At 43.5% G+C, this 20,262-nt stretch overlaps 1 protein-coding gene across 4 annotated transcripts in view; it reads right to left on the bottom strand.

The window, feature by feature from the left end:
• The window catches only part of RUVBL1 (RuvB like AAA ATPase 1), a 42,881-nt gene extending 22,893 nt beyond the window's left edge, over positions 1-19,988 (bottom strand). For 2 of the 4 annotated variants that reach the window (XM_065539084.1, XM_045385604.2), the window contains exons 1-4: positions 19,740-19,988; positions 15,523-15,609; positions 8,683-8,815; positions 752-903 (exon numbers count right to left, since the gene is read on the bottom strand). In XM_065539084.1, the coding sequence (XP_065395156.1) occupies positions 752-903; positions 8,683-8,815; positions 15,523-15,609; positions 19,740-19,880 (513 nt within the window). In that variant the 5' untranslated portion in view covers positions 19,881-19,988. The remainder of the gene's footprint in view (positions 1-751; positions 904-8,682; positions 8,816-15,522; positions 15,610-19,739) is intronic. The other 2 variants (XM_065539085.2, XM_074033179.1) reach the window with 1 other exon arrangement.
• Positions 19,989-20,262: the final 274 nt, after the last annotated feature.

Raw genomic sequence — 20,262 nt, 5'->3', positions numbered from 1 at the left:
AAGACAGGCAATTATTATTCCCATTCAACAGATAAAGAAAATACTATTCAGAGATTAATGCTACACAGTTGTAAGTTTACAAAGTCAGGGATTCCTTTAGGACTTAGACTCCAAAACTCATGCTCTTCCCCTAGAAACTCTATTGCCTCCATCCTAAAGACTTATAGGACAGGTGGCTGAGGAGTCTTCGAGGGCTATCCAGTGTCGCCATTCTGGCCTCTCCACAAAGCCCTGTACTGAGCAGAACCAGCCACTGAAGCGACCACAGGTTCCTGACACAAGCAACTGCAGTCAGGATTCTGCATGTGGCCCCTGGGAAGTCCATCCATCATCTTTATACAACTCTCATTTGATTACTCAGTGCTGTTTCTTTCTATGAGCATGGGCATTGATAACTGGAAAAATTAAAGCCCAGGTTCAGACCCAGCCCAGCGTATTTGACACATGGTCATAATATGGGACATGGAATGGCAGAGGTAGTTTCTTGACTTAATCACACAGCTCATGTTTTAACATGAAGAGTTTCCTAGGAATAAGTAAGTAAGAAAAGAACTATCTTCCTTGAGTTCTCCCATGTGCAAGCCCTGTGCTAGGTACTGCTTTATACACACAATATCCTCAACCAGTTCTGTGAGAAATCAACACTTGCAGTGCACAGGTCAGGACACCGGATGCAGAGAGGCTACAGCACCTGCCCAAAGCCACAGTGCTGGTAGAGTCAAGAGAAAAGAGGCCACAAACATGTACTCACTTTCAACTGTTTGGTTCCTTTGGCTGTTTTGAGTCCTATGATCACATGGCTAATGGTTTTGCCATATCCTCCCATGGGATTCTCTGTCTCACACGGAGTTAGCTCTGTGACTTCACCTTCATAAACTTCCTTGGTCTCCTTTATTCGCAGCCCTGGAAGAGGTGGCAGAGGGGTCATGGTGAGAAGCAGAATCTTTTCTCGCACACTGAGAGCCCAAAACTTCCATGTCACCAGAACTGACAAATCAACTTCAATAATGTACATACCAGGGTGTCATGATGGGTAAAAAGGCCATATCAATGTAAATCAGAGGTACTATTAGAAATGCAACTTTTTTTTTTGAGACGGAGTCTTGCTCTGTCGCCCAGGCTGGAGTGCAATGGCGCGATCTCAACTCACTGCAACCTCCGCCTCCTGGGTTCACTCCATTCTCCTGCCTCAGCCTCCCAAGTAGCTGGGACTACAGGCGCCCGCCACAATGCCCGGCTAATTTTTTGTATTTTTAGTGGAGACGGGGTTTCCCCATGTTAGCCAGGATGGTCTCGATCTCCTGACCTTGTGATCCACCCGCCTCGGCCTCCCAAAGTGCTGGGATTACAGGCGTGAGCCACTGCGCCCGGCCTAGAAATGCAACTTTTTAAGGGAACTTTCTGGGTTCAAATCCAGAACTAGATAGACAAGTTATAATTCTCAAAATTGTCTGCTCCATTTCCAAGGGGGTGAAATTTACCTCTAGCCTTTAATCCAGTCTCTGAACCCACACCATTCTATTCCACCAGAACAGTGGCTATCAAAACTCCTGTAGCCTTGTTTCCTGAATTTTTGACTCTCAAAGGAAATCTTAAAACCAATGGAATAACTCACTACACACCCTCTGACACTATCAAGCCTGAGCAGGACATAATAAAATAATTAGGTATCTATGTCAACAGTGGGTAACACTCGACCCTGCCAGGTGTTATGGCCTCTGGCTCACTGCGTACTCCAAGAAGAAATACCCAGCTGTCATGCATTATTTGCAATGTGTTGCTCTACAATTTTCTTTTTTTCCCTTTTTCTTTTTTTTTTGAAATAGAGTCTCGGTCTGTCACCCAGGCTGGAGTGCAATGGTGTGATCTTGGCTCACTGCAAGCTCCGCCTCCCGGGTTCAAGTGATTCTCCTGCTTCAGCCTCCCAAGTAGCTGGGATTACAGGCGTGCATCACCACATCTGGCTAATTTTTGGGTTTTTTTCTATACTTTTAGTAGAGACAGGGTTTCATCACGTTGGCCAGACTGGTCTTGAATTCCCGACCTCAGGTGATCCACCCATCTCGGCCTCCCAAAGTGCTGAGATTACAGGTGTGAGCTACCAGGCCCAGTTGCTCTACAATTTTCTAAGTCCATAACACATTAGAATATTGCAAATAAAGGTAAATTTCTCTCCAAATTCTAAACATCATCCCCATTAGCTCTTTAATAAACATTTGTTCATTATCCAAGAATCGTTGTTAAATTAATTTTTAGAACATGATCTCTATGTTCATTACATGCTTTTGCATATAATGGCTCTGCTTCCTGAACCACTCTTTTAAGCTTAGGCAACTCCTCCTTGCAGACTCAGTTTAAAACTTATCCCCTCCCCCTTCACACATCCTTCTTCCTCATCCTCCAAATTGTCCCCATGGTGACCTGTGTTTCCACTGGCACAGCACCAGCACACGGCAATGCCGTAACTTGCAGACCTTGCCTATCCCTCTGTAGACTGCCCACACCTGAGCTGAGGGCCTAGCACATTGGCAGGTAGAGTGAATGGATGAATGAATGAAGTCACTAAGAGTGAAGAGGTTGTCATTAGGCAGACCACCTATTAGTAATACCCAAGAAACGAACCTGCAGATACATTTACATGTTCTATATGGTAATGGCCTGAGAACTCTAAGGAGTCAGTCATGTAATGTTATAGCCTGTATCACCGTAACACCCTCAACCTCAGCACTAAAAGTCAGGCATAACTGAACTATACTGTTAGAAATCAAGACTACCATTAACTTGGGTAAGGAAGGATGGCAACCGGGAGTGGACATGAAGGGTACTTTGGAGTTCTGGCAACATTCCCTTTTTTTATTGGCTGCTGGTTTCATAGGTTTTTACTTTACAATAATCCACCAAGTTATGCATTTATGTTCTGCACATTTTTCTGTACATATGCACAAAATTACCAAGTCTACTTTAAAAAAAATTTTAAGTAAATAATACCAGTGAGACCCAGTGAAGTAAGACCACTGATGGCCTAAGTTTAGGAAATACTACTCTAAACCTCTGCTGGAGCCTATGGTCATGGTTGTCAACCTTTAGGTCCACCTGAGGGGCCCCTATAATGAATCATGCCCTGGCTGTACCCAGACCACTTGCTTCCAAATCCCAGGGGATGGGCCCCTGCCATCACTATTAGTTTAAAACTCTGCCCTTGATTCCAAAGTACAGACACAGTTGAGATCCAGTTATCTAAAGAATAAATGAAAAACTATTCAACTTACAAATGTAGAGACATAAACTAGTTCTGACGGCAGGGTGGCATGATAAGGACTTGGTGTTCTCACCATTAAGCTACCTCTGTTCTGATATGGAAATATTCCAACGGCACTAAAAAACACTACCTATGGTGTCAGGTACACTCAGTAACTTCTCACTTTTAAATGTGGTCATTATCTTATCATTGGGCCGTTTGCCTTCTTTACCCCAGAAACCCAGTCAGGACAAAGACTCTCAGATATTAAAGTTAAGGAAAAGTTTTACTCTACCTTCATTCCATCTAATAGCCTATAAATGGAAGTTTTGGAATAGCCCCAAAAGAGAGGACTCATTTCATTTGTGCTTTACCAAATTCTTAGTTCCTGAACATCAATCTGAGACAAAAATTCTCCAAACAACATGAATATATCAGAACATTGTGGTAAACTTGGAAAATCCTGTACTTTAAAAGTGAACTTTGATTTTTTAAAAATCAAACCTTTTATATCCCACAGTGATAAATTCCTTCAAATGGAATGCTTACTTATATTTACTGTTAGATGAATGTGGCATGAAATTCCTCAAGGAGGGGAAGAAAGACATTCCCGTCTCTCACTAGCCCCCACATTTGTTTAGAAGTTGCTCTGTGCTGACAAGCAGGCGGGGGACGTACAATGAAACCTGCTGTTAGCCAGGAAAGGGGCTGAGCTGGCGCTGTCTCTGGCAACGACAACACAAATGACACAGGTTTCATCTGCTGGCTCAGGTTTCTAAATCCCTGACAGGGACCTTCATCACATCAAGGAAATAGCACAGACTCCCTGCTTTTTATTTCTGGTCAGCTTATTGCTTCCTCCCCACCCCCTCTCCCAACTTCACAGAATTCAAAGGCAGAGGAAGATGGGCAGGGTTCCTTTTTAAAGATAGTCAATGGCCTGCCTTTTTATTCTCTGGTAGGATCAAGAAATTTCTTTTCACCTTGCTGCCATCAAAAGAATGATACTGTCCCCTCCCCTCAGAAATGGCAAATTACAAAACAGATGCCAAGGAACTTATCTCTATTTTTCTGAATTTTAAAGCATTTGTTACCTTTAAGCAATGCAAACACATACATACACCCATGTGAAGACAGTTTTCACAGATTTTATCAATATCAGAAAAACATTTTTTAAGTAAATAGAACATTTAAAAAAAATACTCAGGGACCAGGCGTGGTGGTTCACGCCTGTAATCCCAGCACTTTGGGAGGCCAAGGTAGGTGGATCATGTCAGCCCAGGAAACACAGATTGCAGTGAGCCAAGATCGTGCCATGCACTCCAGCCTGGGTGATAGAGTGACACCTTGTCTCAATTTAAAAAAAAAGTACTCAGATATTTGAACTAGTTGTAACATCTTACTGTTCATCTCATCTTTATTATGAGTTAAATAAAATCATGGGCACATGTTTAAAAAAAAAAATACTCAGAAGATTTTAAACCTTAAAGGAGTCCTGCGAATCATTTCCACTGCTATTCCAAATATAATGTAAAAAATCCACAAAGTACACTGCATGTAATTACATGGGTTGAACCTTACAGATACAGACGCTGAGCTAAAGAAGCAAGACACAAGGAACACATAAAGTATGATTTAGATAAAGTTTTAAAAGGGCAAAATTAAGCCCCATGGTTTAGAAATACACACATGTGTGTACAAGGTTATGGTGATCACATAAACCATTCCCACACAATTATGGCACATTGTGAGTCCCACCTGGGAGAGGAAGGGGTTGTGACCAGGGAGGGACACACGTCTGAGGTGCTGGCCATGCTCTGTTCTTTCAGTGGTGACTGTATAAGCCTTTACTTCATAATTAATGTTTTACATACTTCTCCATAAGTCTATAATATCTCCGTTTAAAACAAGCACTGGGATGGGTGTAGTGACTCATTCCTGTAATCTCAGCACTCTGCCGGGCCAAGGCGAAAGGATTACTTGAGGCCAGGAGTTCGAGACCACCTGACACAGTGAGACTCCATCGCTACAAAAACAATTTTTTTTTTTTTTTGAGAGGAGTCTTACTCTGCAGTCCAAGCTGGAGTGCAGTGGCGCAATATCACCTCACTACAACCACTGCTTCCTGGGCTCAAGCAGTTCTCGTGTCTCAGTCTTCCGATTTTTTTTTTTGACAGAGGGTCTCACTGTTGCCTGCTGAAGTGCAGTGGTGTGATTTCAGCTCACTGCAGCCTCGACTTTCCAGGCTCAGGTGATTCTCCCACCTCAGCCTTCCCAGTAGCTGGGACTACAGGCACACGTCACCACACCCAGCTAATTTTTGTATTTTTTGTAGAGACAGAGTTTCACCATGTTCCCCAGGCTGGTCTTTAACGCCTGGGCTCAAGTAATCCGCCTGCCTTTGCCTTCCAAAGTGCTGAGATTATAGGAACCACCATGCCTGGCCTCTCTACGTATATTTTTTTTTTTTTGAGACAGAGCCTCTCTGCTGCCCAGGCTGGAGTGCAATGGCACAATCCTCCGCCTCCTGGGTTCAAGCAATTCTCCTGCCTCAGCCCCCCAAGTAGCTAGGATTACAGGCGTATGCCACTATGCCCCGTTAATTTTTTGTATTTTTAGTAGAGATGGGGTTTCACTATGTTGGCCGGCCTGGTCTCGAACTCCTGACCTCAGGTGATCACCGGCCTCGGCCTCCCAAAGTGTTGGGATTACAGGTGTGAGCCACCGCACTCGGCCTACATAAAAATTTTAAAAAATTAGCTGGGCTTGGTGATGTACACCTGCAGTCCTAGCTACTCGGGAGGCTGGGGCAGGAGGATCTCTTGAGCCCAAGGAGTTGAGGCTGCAGGGAGCTATGGTTACACCACTGCACTTTAGCCTGGACAACAGAGTAAGATCCTGTCTCTAAAAAAAATTTAAAAAGAGACAAATGTTTTAAAAATAGATAAGTAAGATAGGCACCAAACCCAGGCGTGATGGTGTACACCTATAGCCCCAGCTACTTGGGAGGCTGAGGTGGAACAATCACTTGAGCCCAGGAGTTCAAGGCCAGCCTGGGCAACAGAGTGAGACCATGGCATGGCACTAAAACAAAATAAAATAATTAAAATAAGCACCAAAAAATCCAATATTTTATGGTAAAAAATAATATATTTCCAGGCAGAAATACTTTGCAGTTTTAAAAATATTCAAATCACGGCACTGAGGAAGTGTTAAAATTATAAAATAAAAATAAATCTATTCTAAGTAACACAAAACTTAGCCTCTGAACACAGTTCATAATCTCTCTGGTTTAGAAAAATAGTCACAAACTTCAATGCTTATGGGGACCTGGTCAGAGGGACCTGCTCAGCTCCGCCTGCTGTGGGAATGAAAGCTGCTTCAAGGAGGCAGAAATGAGCACTTTATGACACTTCCTTATTGCTAAATATTGACAACTAGTTCCAAATTTAGAAAAAATACTTCATAAACCAAACATAGCATATTTTTTAGCTAAAGACTTCTGTTTTCAGCTGAGCACGGTGGCTCATGCCTGTAATCCCAGCACTCTGGGAGGCCGAGGCAGGCGAATCATGAGGTCAGGAAATCAAGACCATCCTGGCCAACACAGTGAAACCCCATCTCTACTAAAAATACAAAAAGTAGCTGGGTGTGATGGCACGTGCCTGTAATTCCAGCTATTTGGGAGGCTGAGGCACGAGAATCGCTTGAACCCCGGAGGCGGAGGTTGCAGTAAGCTGAGATCACGCCACTGCACTCCAGTCTGGCGACAGACTCTCTAAAAAAAAAAAGACCTCTGTTTTCTAACTGCTTCAAAGTCTACCCACTTTTCTCACTCACTCAGAACTTTCCTGAGCACCCACTATGTGCCAGGAACTGTGTTTACAGAGACAAACACTGACCACTGTATCCCCAGAAGACACTGAGTAAACACCCAACTGCTCCCTCCCATTCTTCCCCATCTCCAAAAATGGCCAAACCTGGGAATTTTCCTCGACTCCTCTCTTTCTTTCAGCCCCATATCTAACCCTTTAGGAAATTCTGTCAGCTCTACCATGCAAACATACCCAGAATCCAACCACTTTGCACTTCCACTGCCACCACCCTGGTCCGAGCCACTACTTTGTCCTGCTCAGACTCCTCTCTGTCCTCACCCCCCTTATTATCCACTCCCACTCTCACCCTAGCCGGAGGGGTCTGGTAAAAGCAAAACCAGAGCACAGGGATACCAGCACTCTCTAACTACTTCTCCTTTTGTTCAGTGTAAAATCCAAAGCCATAACCATGGCCTACAGTCCTACCTGATCTCACTCCGAAACTAAACTTCATCAGTCTTAAAGTTTCATCATTTCCTCAAAGTTTTCTGGTAAATTTCCTTCTTAAGAATACTTACTTTGGTTTGACAATGAAAGGACCTGGAAACTGGTACAGGCAATCTGACCAGTGTTCATAACCCACGACTCAGCAGGCAAATCCTAGAAACATACTCGCACATGTGCACAAAGACACATAAAAGGATGTTTCTAGTAGCCTTGTTTTTAAGAGTAAAAGCTGAAAATAAATCTAAATGTTCAAAAAACAGAAATGGCTTAATAACTGGACTTTTATGCAACAGTTAAAAGAAATAAGCTATTTCTATAAGCAGATCTGAGGGAAACCAGGAATTGCCCAGTGCTGTACCAGCAGAAATGGGGCCAAAAGACTACTCCAGAAGTCCCAGCTAGCAAAAGGCAAAAATTCAAGACAGAAGCCATTTTCTTCTCACAGAAAATCTTCAGAGCAACGGCTCTAGAAATGAGACAGATGTCGGATCAAACTAGTTCTGCCATTTACTAACTGGGTCACTAGCAAGTTACTCTCACAACTTTCTGAGACTGTTTCTTCAAATGCGAAATGTAGATTGATAATCTCCCCTCAGGGGAGGGAAGGCCTGGCTCATCACTGGCACTTACTATGACAGCCTGAGGCCCTAAGAGTTTGGCGCCATAAGCCTCTAAGATCTGCCAGTCCCCATACAGTCTCCTCACTTTATGACAGGCCACAACTCTTCTGGCTCGCCATCCAGGACCAGGGGTATTCTGGCCACATGGCACACAAAGATTCTGGCTTGAATCCAAAACCTTTTAAGTGGATAGTCATCTCTAATGGCAAAATAAGGCTTCCAGGAAAATACGACTCATTAAAAAAACACACTTTTAGACACATCTACTTATTGCATGAAGCCCAGGCTCACAGCTAGGGTCCATAGTTGCTCCAATTGCTAAGGCACTTCAATTAGAAAAGCTGGGGTTTTGTTTCATTTGAAAAATAATGCACTAAGTGCCAAAAGAAAGATAGCAGTGCCACGAATACCAGACATAAAGGCATCTTCACTGCAAAGAGGCTTCGGTGCACAGGCTTCAGGAAGTGAGACCAACTCCTCCCACAAATGTGACACTACTTACCAATGGCCCTGCGGAAGTTCTCCATCAGCACCTCTGTCTTCTTGATCTCAGTTGAGTAAACTTCACTCCCCACCATTGGGCAGAAGGGGACCTTACTACCCAGCTCCTGAGCAATAGCCAGAGCCAGAGCTGTCTACAGAAGAAAGCAACGGAAACACAGTTCACAGTCCTGAAAACATAAACAATTCACAAGCACATGCTACAGAACCACAAGGAACTAGGAACAGCATGTTTCACAAATGTTTGATGACTTTTGTGGACAGTCAATTTAAATCATAAATGGCATCTCTAATGTTCCCCATAATTACAAGCTATCAATCACTCAGACTTATCCAGCACAGGCCCAACTCCAAATGCCTCACATGATCCTCACAACCAGCCTATGATATAGACACTAGTATTCTCCCCATTTTATACATGAGAAACCGAGAGACATTAAATAACACAATGTAAGTACCATAATCTAGAAAATGGCAGTGCAGATTTAATCTCTGGCAGGACTCCAAAGATCATGTCATAATTAGAAGAGTCTACTCTTCAGTATCCACAGGGATACCAAAATCCATGGATGTTCAAGTCCTGGTATAAAATGGCAGGGTATTTCCATATAACCTATGCACATCCTCCTGTTACTTTAAATCATCTCTAGATTAAATACAATACCTAATAAAATATAAACGCTATGTAAATAATTATGTTGTATTTTTAAGTATGCATTATTTTTATTATTGTATTTTTATCTTTTATTTTTTTTTCCTGAGTATTTTTGATTTGTGGTTGGCAGAATCTACACACATGGAACCCACAGATAGGAAGGGCGAACTTTATAGTCATCCAAAATTGTTCCCTCAATATCAATACGTGGCTCTGACCTAATTGCTCAGAATACACCACTGGATCTTTGAGATACCTGCTTTCCCTTTTTACAAATACAGGAAAACACCAATCTACAACCCATCAGAAATAATGAAGGAATGAATGAACTGATTGTTCATTTTATGTTATGTAGCCCATAAAGAGTGAAGAAGGATATCTCAAGTAGGATTTTGAAGCTATGAGTTGGTCTTAACAAGTTACACTTAAACACGCCCTGTGATAAACTACAAATTGATTTTTGGTAAGATAATTACAGTTGACAAATGCTAAACAGAACCAGACTTCACAGGTGTATGGTCAAATGTCAAGTATGGCAAGCAAACGCTTTAAAGTTGGTACAGAACTGGGCAAGGCCATGGCCTTTGAATGCCATTTTCATCTTTCCTCATCTCTGAAACAGGAGCACAAGTAAGGCCAGCTCCCCAGGTATATGGGCTAAGAAAGAAAACAAGCTTGTTACTGAAGAACAAAGTGAAACTCTGAGACGGTGTCTTAAAATTAACAGTCAAGATTCCTCTCAGATTTTGTTTTCCATGCCCTGTTGTTGATAGTTTTGAGGTAGTAAGCTCTGGTGGAGAATCAGTATATAGCATAGTATAAAATGCACTAGCCAGGAACAGAAAGATTTAGTGCTGGTTCTGCCACTAATTTTCAGTGTGACCTTGGGCAGTCGGCAAATCTCAGGTGCCCGATTTCCTCATCTGTCAAATGAAAGTACTAAAGTGCCATGCTAGATCACAAGTGGCAAACTCGTTGCTCACAGCCTGGTTCTGTTTGGCCTGCAGTTGCACGGTGACCTTCAGCAAGGCCAAGCACCAGGGGCTCATGGCAGCCGCGCCACAGCGCACCCAGCCACTTTCCGCATCCCCGCTGCCTGCCTCATTAGGCATCCGCACTTGTGAGCCCAAGGCTGACACCTTAAAAACTGGTATTCTTCTAAGAGCAAAGGAAAAAAATCTCTGGAATGTGAAAGGGCACAATGAGAGGAGCAGCACTCTAACAGCAGACTCCCTGTGGGGCCACAGGCTGGACAGGACCACCATCTAACTAAACTCCACCCCCTTTCCAGTCACTCCTCTTTCTCTTCCTTGTATCCCTGCCAGCCCCAATTCCCTACCCTCGGTTTTCAACTTCAAAGACAGTGACCACATCCAATTAAATGGCACTCTCCCTCCCTTTACCTAATACAGAAGAGATAAACATACTTCCATTAAAATATGATAAATACTTGGTTTAAAAAAAAGCTTCACATGTGTCTCATTTCCTCCATTTAAAGGCTTCCAGGGGGAAAGTATATGACATGGCTACTATTCCTACACCTACTACAGAGTGCTGCGCAGACCTCATCGAATCTCCCCAACTAGCCTATGACCTTGATCATCTAGTCTGTACTTTAAGAAACAAAACTCAAAAATTACCAACACACCCGAGGGCAAACCACAAGCAGCAGCACTAGGATGCAAACCCCAGTCTCCAAAGCCATTATTTTTTTGTACTCACCCCATGTGAGTGACAAGTGGCACAAAAAAAAGAGGTTTCCTAAAGAAGGTTGAAGAAATCTCTATTTTTCAATCTCATCTGAATATCTCCTTTTTCTAAAACCCAAACCCATTATTAACAGTGTGAGGTCCTCAAGAGTGGAAATGCATATGAACCATGCATTTGCATCTCTAAAATAAGCAGTATTCCTGCCTGCCACTCAGTTAAGTTGGCTAAACTTTGGGACCCTGCAGCAAACCATTAAGCAGAAGTCACCAAATTCCTTCATACACATTGGAAGGGAGTGGACAAACTTATAAGGTAATACCACACCGAGCACTTCTCATATTCCCTGAGAGGAAAGCGATACAATATTACCAAAACAAATGAAGGACATATGCTTCTAGCAATATGGCACACTGGGTCCACTGAAAACCTCTCCTCTTACAAAACACGTGTGTCTCGTTTCCTCCATTTAAAGGCTTCCAGAGAGAAAGTATATGACATGGCTACTATTCCTACACCTACTACAGAGTGCTGCATAGACCTGTTCATAGAATCGAATAAATAATAACATTCAGAGCAGTAAACCACTTGCCTTGAAAGTTCGGAGACTGTGGATACAGGAAAGCTCAGGAAGATATAGCACTTAGATAGAAACCCCTGAATAAAACCAGGACCGGGTGCGGTGGCTCACACCTGCAACCCCAGCACTTTGGGAGACCGAGGCAGGTGGATTGCTTGAGCCCAGGAGTTCAACACCAGCCTGGGCAACATGGCGATACCCTATCTCTACAAAAATTAGCCAAGGCATGGTGGTGTGCACCTGTAGTCCCAGCTACTCAGGAGGCTGAGGTGGGAGGATCACCCCAACCCAAGAGGTAAAGACTGCAGTGAGCCGAGATCACTGCACTCCAGGCTGGGTAACAGACCACGGCACTCCAGCCTGGGCAACAGACCACTGCACTCCAGCCTGGGTGACAAAGTGAAACTGTCTCAAAAAACAAACAAACAAACAAACGAAACCTTACAATTAAAAAAACAAACATAAAAAGAGGACTCTTGAAGGGCCACACATAAGTAGAAAAGGTGGGCCATAACAAAATACACCTGGGGGCCAGGCACGATGGCTCATGCCTGTAATCCCAGCACTTTGGGAGGCCTAGGCAGGTGGATCACCTAAGGTCAGGAGTTCGAGACCAGTCCTGACCAACATGATGAAACCCCATCTCTACTAAAAATACAAAAATGAGCCAGGCACCTGTAATCCCAGCTACTCAGGAGGCTGAGGCAGGAGAATCGTTTGAACTCGGCAGGCAGAGGTTGCAGTGAGCCAAGATCACGCCACTGTACTCCAGCCTGGGCAAGAGAGTAAGACTTCATCTCAAAAAAAAAAAAAAAAAAAAAAGAATTAAAGAAAGAAAAGACATTATAACAATTCATGCAGTGTGTAACCTTTGATTGCATTTTGATATTCTGGTGTTTTTCAAAAAGCCGAAAACTGAAACAACTTGGAAAGATGTTTTCTAATTTCTATCATCTATATTTTCTTTTCATTAAAACAATTTAACTTCGTTGTCTTTGAAAGCACATTTGTTAACTGCTCATGGAATCATATGATGAGCTGCCAGACTCCTTCATCTTTGTGATTTCTCTACCGCAGTTGATATGGTTACCTACTCCTTTCTTTAAAGGTTCTCCTTCCTTGGTTCCTGAGACACTATTCTCTGCCTGGCTCTGCTCCTCATTTTTAAAAAATTAATTAATTTAATTTTTAATTGACAAAAATTGGGGGAATATAATAGCATTAGCAAGGTGGGTCTGATGATGGCATCCTGGTCATGTAGGAAGACATCCTTACAACTTACTTTCAAGTGGTTCAGAAATAAACTAGAGAAAAAGCCAATGTCACAAAATATTTATAACTGGCTATCTAGTTATAGGGTATAAAGGGGCTCATCTCACTATTCTTTCAACTTTTTTGTAGGTTCCAAACTTTTCAAAATGAAAAGGAAAAAAATACTCAACAGACTGGATTAATCAGTCACTTAATCACAGCTTAAGAGACAATTAGACCGAAACAAAGATCTAAAAGAAATTACCCATAATTTGGCAGAGTCAAAAAGGTAACAAATATGAGAGGCCAAAAGACAAAGAGGCCAAAACAAGAAGCTCTAGTCCAGGGTTTCTCAGCTTGGGTCTATGATGTTTGTGGCCAGATAATTCCTTATTATGGAAACTGCTCTGTGCACTGTAAGATGTTTAGTAGCATCCCTGGCCTCCACCCACTAGATGACAGTAGCACCCCCAACCAAGTTGTGAGAACCAAAAATGTCTGCAGACATTGTCAAAGGCCCCTGGAAAGGCAAAATTGCCCCAGGTTGAAAACCACTGCAATCTTAACCTCATCTCACTGGAGTTCCAGAAGGAGACAACAACCAGAATGAGGAAAGGCAATGGCTGAAGAGATTAACGCTGACATTTTTTTTTTTTTAAGACGGAGTCTTGCTCTATCACCCAGACTAGAGTGCAATGGCGCGATCTTGGCTCCTTGCAACCTCCGCCTCCTGGGTTCAAGCGATTCTCCTAAGGCTGACAATTTTCCAGAATTGAGCAGAGACATAATACTCAGATTCAGGAAGCATAATTAGCATTAAGCAGGATAAACAAAAATTAATCCACTCTGACATATCATAGTGAAACATCAAAACCAAAAACATCTCAAAAACATGCAGAAAGAAGAGTCAAAACCCTCAAAATTAGACTTCTCAAAAACAACAGAAGCCAAAGGAGCAAATAACATTGAGAGAGAAGTACTGTGAAATAGCACAGAAGAAAATATCTGTCAACTGAATTATACAGCCAACATAACTCTTTTTCAAAACAAGGGTAACATAATGAATGCAAACCTGAGAGACTTTCCACCAACAAACTTCTAGAAGGAATTTCTAAATTATTTACTTTAGGAAGAAGAAAAATGGAGGGAAAGAGGTCTAAGATGTAAGGAATTGCAAGCAAATAAATGGTAAATGCGCTGGACAAGCTAATGTTGCCTGGAGAGAGGTAACTGAAGCTCACATCTGTATGGCGCTTTACAGTTTAAAAAAACTGTTCACAATTTGCTTTTATATAGGAAGAGAAAAAACTGTTCACAAATACAACACTTCTTCCCCTTGTAAGACACCAATATAAGATACATGATCAATAATCATTTCAAAATTATAATGCAAGTCATTATCTTACAACCGATCAGTTTAATAACTGCTTGAAATAGGTAGAGTATGCTTTTGCTCAGAAAAGTTAAGGGACCTAATGCCGGGCGCGGTGGCTCACGCCTGTAATCCCAGCACTTTGGGAGGCCGAGGCGGGCGGATCACAAGGTCAGGAGATCGAGACCACGGTGAAACCCCGTTTCTACTAAAAATACAAAAAATTAGCCGGGCGCGGTGGCGGGCGCCTGTAGTCCCAGCTACTCAGGAGGCTGAGGCAGGAGAATGGCGTGAACCCGGGAGGCGGAGCTTGCAGTGAGCCGAGATTGCACTCCAGCCTGGGCGACAGAGCGAGACTTTGTCTCAAAAAAAAAAAAAAAAAAAAGGGACCTGCCTCAGGTCTCACAGCGAGTCAATACCAGAGCTGGAATTTAAAGCCCATCTCTTTTCACACACAACCCCAAGCTCCCACTTGCTCACATCAAGCGGCCCTTTTGAAGAATAAGCAAGCTCAGATTGGGAACTCTGGTGAATTTCAAGTATCTGGCCAGTCCCCTCACAAATCCCAAGAAGTCACACGGTGTCCTCTGCCTTTAAAGGCCCTTATCTTCCCTGTAAAGCCAAATCCTCTCCTAGCTCTGAAGGGAAAATGTCAAGTCTCAACCCTTCCAGCTGTACCAGCCCGCAGTGCTGCCTCCTGCTCAAATTCCAGCTGCATTTAATATTAGTCAATACCTCAAAGCTGAGCACTCATACTGAGTCCTCTTGTGCTGTCATGATTTCCTTTCTTTCTGCCCTGGAGAGACTGTAAGCCCCTTGAAGATAAAAATCATGTCTCTAATTCTCGTTTTTCTTTTTTTCATCTCTCACACAGCCACAATAGCAATGGGTAAAGCTAGCATTTGGAAGAACACTTGTTGACTCATTTTTTTGTCCCCTCAAATAAGATGTCACTCAGAAAATCTTTATGAAGCCCTAGGCCAACAGAAATGTATTTCCACAGCAAAGGAGACTTGAAAGAGATAAAGGACAAATTCTAGAGACAATAAGACCCCTTCAAGGACTTCATTCTCTCTTCTCTGGAGGTAGGCCAGGATAATTTGAATTTCAGAAGCAGGGATTTTAGATACACAATTGTATTACTGCACATTAGTTTTAAAAACATACATATAACCCATTTAGCTAAACAAAGACTAGTTAAGACATGAATTCAATTTGGCTTAGACACTAGGATCATTCTCTTGGGTAGATTTAAAAAATGAGAGAAAATGAGTACCTTGCCAGTTCCAGGAGGTCCTGCCAACAAGACAGCTCTTCCAGCCATTTTCTTGCTTTTGATTAATTCTACTATGACGCCACATGCCTACACGCCACAGTGGAAAGAATAAATCAGTATTAAAATATTTCACAAGGGGAAAAAACTCAGTCCCTGGCCTATACAATTCACACACTCATCCAACTAACACTGAGTGCCGGTGCACTGCAGACACCATTCTAGGTGCCGAGGGTAACGGAGGCAAAGCAGAAAAGCCTTGTACTTGTGGAGCTCATGTTTTAGTGAGGGAGACAAACATACAAACATTGCACACGTGATCTTCATTACCACTATGAAGAAAAAGGGATGATGAGAGAGAATCAGTGGCTAGAAAGTGATCCTGAAATGTCTTTCTGATGACATTTAATTTGATATGTGAACCTCTGGGAGAAGCAGGAGTCAGTGTTACAGGCAAAGAAAACAGCAAATTCAGAAAATCCAAAGCAGAAACGAGCTTGGCGTATCCAAGGGATAGAAAGGTTGCAGTGACCAAAGCATGGTGAAAAAGACCACGAAGATGAGGTTGAAGAGGTAGGCAGCGGCCAGAATGCAGAACAGGAACGTATAGTCTGTGGTAGAGTTTGGATTTTACTCTACATAAATAATAGGAAGCCACTGAAAAGGTCTTGAAGACTACATGTCATGTTATAATTTGTTTTTAAAACATGGTGCTGGCTATTGTATGAAGAATGTACAGTATGAGTACAAGTAGAACACTGATTTCTGGCCCAGGGTACAGGGATAGACACCAGGGGCCCAAATACCTCTTGAATTTGGGAACAAAACTGTGTTTATATTCATATACATTTTTTTCCAGGGAAAGGATCCATAGATTTCATCAAATTCCCAAAGTAACCTACTAAGCAGTAAGAATCAATGACATAGAGTACTAGCTGGTCATCAGTGAACACTGTAAATACTGATTGTGAAGTTAAGCCTATGGCACTATTAGATCCATTGAATATGTTTTGAATCCTCAAGATTAAATTACTTTATCATCTGTTAGTATATTTTAAATACATTATAAATCTCTGAATTTTATTAACCATTTGCAGTACACGTGTGTATATATACATACACATATTCCATAAATGGGCTAGGGACCATCATATATTTTAGAATATTTGACTATAAGGGGGGAACACTGAGAAAGTTACACTAGCTGAGCATCTATATCTCAAGACTGCATAATATAAGGTTTGCTACACTGATTTAATAACTGAATATGTGACTATCTAAAAGGTGCTCTTCTCTCTGGGCAGTGACCACACTGCCAGAGTCTTGTGAATACATCTTACCTCTTCTACCTCTATTCCTCATGGACAGTGAAGTACCTTGGTCTCACACTTATAGCAGCCCCTCAAAAAATATGTCAGGACTACAGGTGCCTGCCACCACACCCAGCTAATTTCTTGTATTTTTAGTAGAGATGAGGTTTCACCGTGTTAGCCAGGATGGTCTCAATCTCCCGACCTTGTGATCCGTCTGCTACTGGGGAGGTTGAGGCAGGAGAATGGCGTGAACCTGGGAGGTGGAGCTTGCAGTGAGCCAAGATGGCGCCACTGCACTCCAGCCTGGGCGACAGAGTAAAGCTCCCTCTCAAAAAAAAAAAAAAGAAAAGTAAGGAATATGTGTGTGTATGCTATATCCATCCCATTTCCACTTCAGTTACCAAAGCACACTGCCCTTAATAGAACCTAGAAGATATTCTTCAGATGCTACTTTTTCAGATGGAGTCTCACTGTCACCCAGGCTGCAGTGCAATGGCGCAATCTCAGCTCACTGCAACCTCCGCCTCCCAGGATCAAGTGAGTCTCCTGCCTCAGCCTCACGAGTAGCTCAGACTACAGGCACATGCCACCATACCTGGCTAATTTTTGTATTTTTAGTAGAGACAGGATTTTGTTATGATGGCCAGGCTGGTCTCGAACTCCTGACCTCAGGTGATCCACTTGCCTTGGCCTCCCAAAGTGCTGGGATTACAGGTGTGAGCCACTGCGCCCAGCCCAGATGCTATATTTCTAAACAGATAAAAAGCCTAGCCAGGCGCGGTGGCTCATGCCTGTAATCCCAGCACTTTTGGAGGCCGAGGCGGGTGGATCACCTGAGGTCAGGAGTTCAAGACCAGCCTGGTCAACAAGGTGAAACCCTGTCTCTACTAAATATACAAAAATTAGCCGAGCATGGTGGTGGGCGCCTGTAATCATGGCTACTCACGAGGCTGAAGCAGGAGAATCACTTGAACCCGGGAGGCAGAGGTGGCAGTGAGCCGAGATCGCACCATTGCACTCCAGCCTGGGCAACAAGAGCGAAACTTCATCTCAAACAAAAACAAAAACAAAAACAAAAAAACCTACTATGATCTTTCCATACAACCTTGTCATATAATCCTCAGCACTGAAGCTCTTTGGAAAACTCAAGGTAGAAGAGACTTTACAAACCTTGGATATGTGCTTTTATTTACAGACCAGGACCTCTTCCATCTATTCTCCCTCAGTTTCCACTCCAACTTCTCTCAGGTGAGATAAGCTTGAATTCTAACATTTAAAAAGAATTGGAAGGGTCTTTAAATGATCACCTAGTCTAACTCTCATTTTTCAGGTTACTGATGTGACCAGAATCACACAAGAACCTGGTAGCTGAGGTGGGTCTTAAGCATACAACATCAGTTAAGAGCATGGACTCTGGGATTAAATACATAGACTTGAGTTAAAATACTCTCCCACTTACCAGATGAGTAACCTTGGACCTACTTACTTGACCTCTATGAACCAGAATTTCCTCACTTGAACAGAGTTCATACTAGTCAATGGCACACATGTTAAAGGGTGTAGGGGTGAAGTGTAGTGATGCCTGCAATTCACCTTGAAATGTAAAAGTGGATTGGGAGAGGCACACATGGAAAGATATATGATAAAGCAGCATAGTAAAATGTTAATCATAGAATTTAGGTACACAGGTACTTACTATACAAGTCTTTCAACTTTTTTTGTATGTCTGAAAACTGTCATACTAACGCAGGGAAGGGACAACTAATTCGTTGGATATGACAAGGCAATGGACACACAGCTACTTAGCACAGTGCTTGGCACATGGAAAGCACTCAACCAATGTTAGCTACTTGCAGTAATAGCTGCTTAGTAAGACAGGGTCAAACACTTCCTTTTTGGAAAGATGATGCTCAAAATGGAAACCCGAGGTTTTTCTTTTGAGCCCTTTCTATTTAGAAAAATCAGGCTAAGAGGCAGTAGCTTAACTTTGTATTAAGTGAAGATTTTTGTACAAGCTAAGGCTCTGCAAAGGCCAAGGGGCATGGCTGTGACCTCAGACAACAGCAGGCAGAGAGAGTGGCTATGTCATCATAGAGCACTGATTTGGGAGTCAGAAATACATGTGAGCGCAAATCCCCGCTTTACCATTACTAAAACGAGTGTCAAGTATATGGTGAAGTGCCCTCTCCCCAACTCAATATTTTCACCTGCCAAAAACCAATAATGTATGTGAAAGTACTTGGCATCACTAGCACTCAGAAAAAGGAGATTTAATTGGAATGGTCAAAAAGGATGCTTGGAGGGATAAATAAACCAGATTGCTCTTCTCCCTAATTCCCACTTCTCTCCCTCAGCTCCCGGGTCCTGGGAACCAAAACGAGCTTTTAAAGTTTAGTCAATTCCCTACTTTAAACCGTCCCACGGCCTGCCAGTGCGTTCACAATAAAATCCAATTTCCTTACCGTGGCCGACAAAGTTCTGCAGTAACTAACCCCACCAAGATAATCATTTTTGTTTATTGATGTACACGTTTATCGTCTCTCACTACACTAAAATGTAACCTCCTATCTTATCTCCCGCTGTATCCCGGGAAATAAGTGTCGCGAATAGAGCTCAGCATGGATTAAGGGGACGGGGTTGTGTGGGTTTCCATTAGTACTTGTCCATGAGTTGAAGCAAACCGTCAACTGGCCCCAGTGGGTGGTCACTAGTTTTCCTGGGGCGGCCCCTCACCCAGCTCCAGGGCGGCGCCCCTCCCCGAGCCCCTGGCCTATTTTCACTTCCCTGAGGCAACTATGGCGGGAGACCCCTGGCGCGCGCATCCCGACCCGAGCCACCGACTTCAGCAGCTCTCTCGCCGCAGCAGCCCTGCTCGGAGCCCCCAACTCCCTGGTCCGCTGGCCACACCTCTCGCGCGTTCTCCTGGCCCACGAGCCCTGAGGCCGCCTGCTTGGCCAAGCCGCTCTCGTCCAGCCCCAGCCCTTTCACGTGGCTGTGGGAAGCGATGCGCTGCGTTTTCGTGGTGCTCTTCACCTCCTCAATTTTCATTTTGCGGACGCCGGGAGCTAAAACCAGCGTGGAAAACCAGCAGATAGGACAGTGCGCCCAGCGCCCGAGTTACCATGCGGCCGTTACTAGGGCAATTTGCAAAGGCCCGCCTAGGTTGGCCTTCCATTGGTGGAAGCGGGAACGCCTCCGCTCTCCATAGGCTCACGGCTGCGCCCATCGCGGCTGCTGCTGGAGCTCCAGTCACTCACTTCCGGCTGTGTCTCTGGGTTGGCTTCCCCCGCAGCCGGCGCTTCCTGCCCAGGCTGGGGTCGGTAGCACAGTGGGACCACGCCCCGGATTTGATTTCGGGCTGGGGCGTTGCACGAGGTAGTGGCCCCCGGGTACCACTCCTAATCCTTCCGTCCTATCCATTATCACGTTT

This window comes from Macaca fascicularis, chromosome 2, assembly GCF_037993035.2.
Source record: "Macaca fascicularis isolate 582-1 chromosome 2, T2T-MFA8v1.1".
Lineage (NCBI taxonomy): Eukaryota > Metazoa > Chordata > Mammalia > Primates > Cercopithecidae > Macaca > Macaca fascicularis.
The sequence above is the reverse complement of the archived record's forward strand: the minus strand, read 5'-3'. Positions and strand labels throughout refer to the sequence as shown.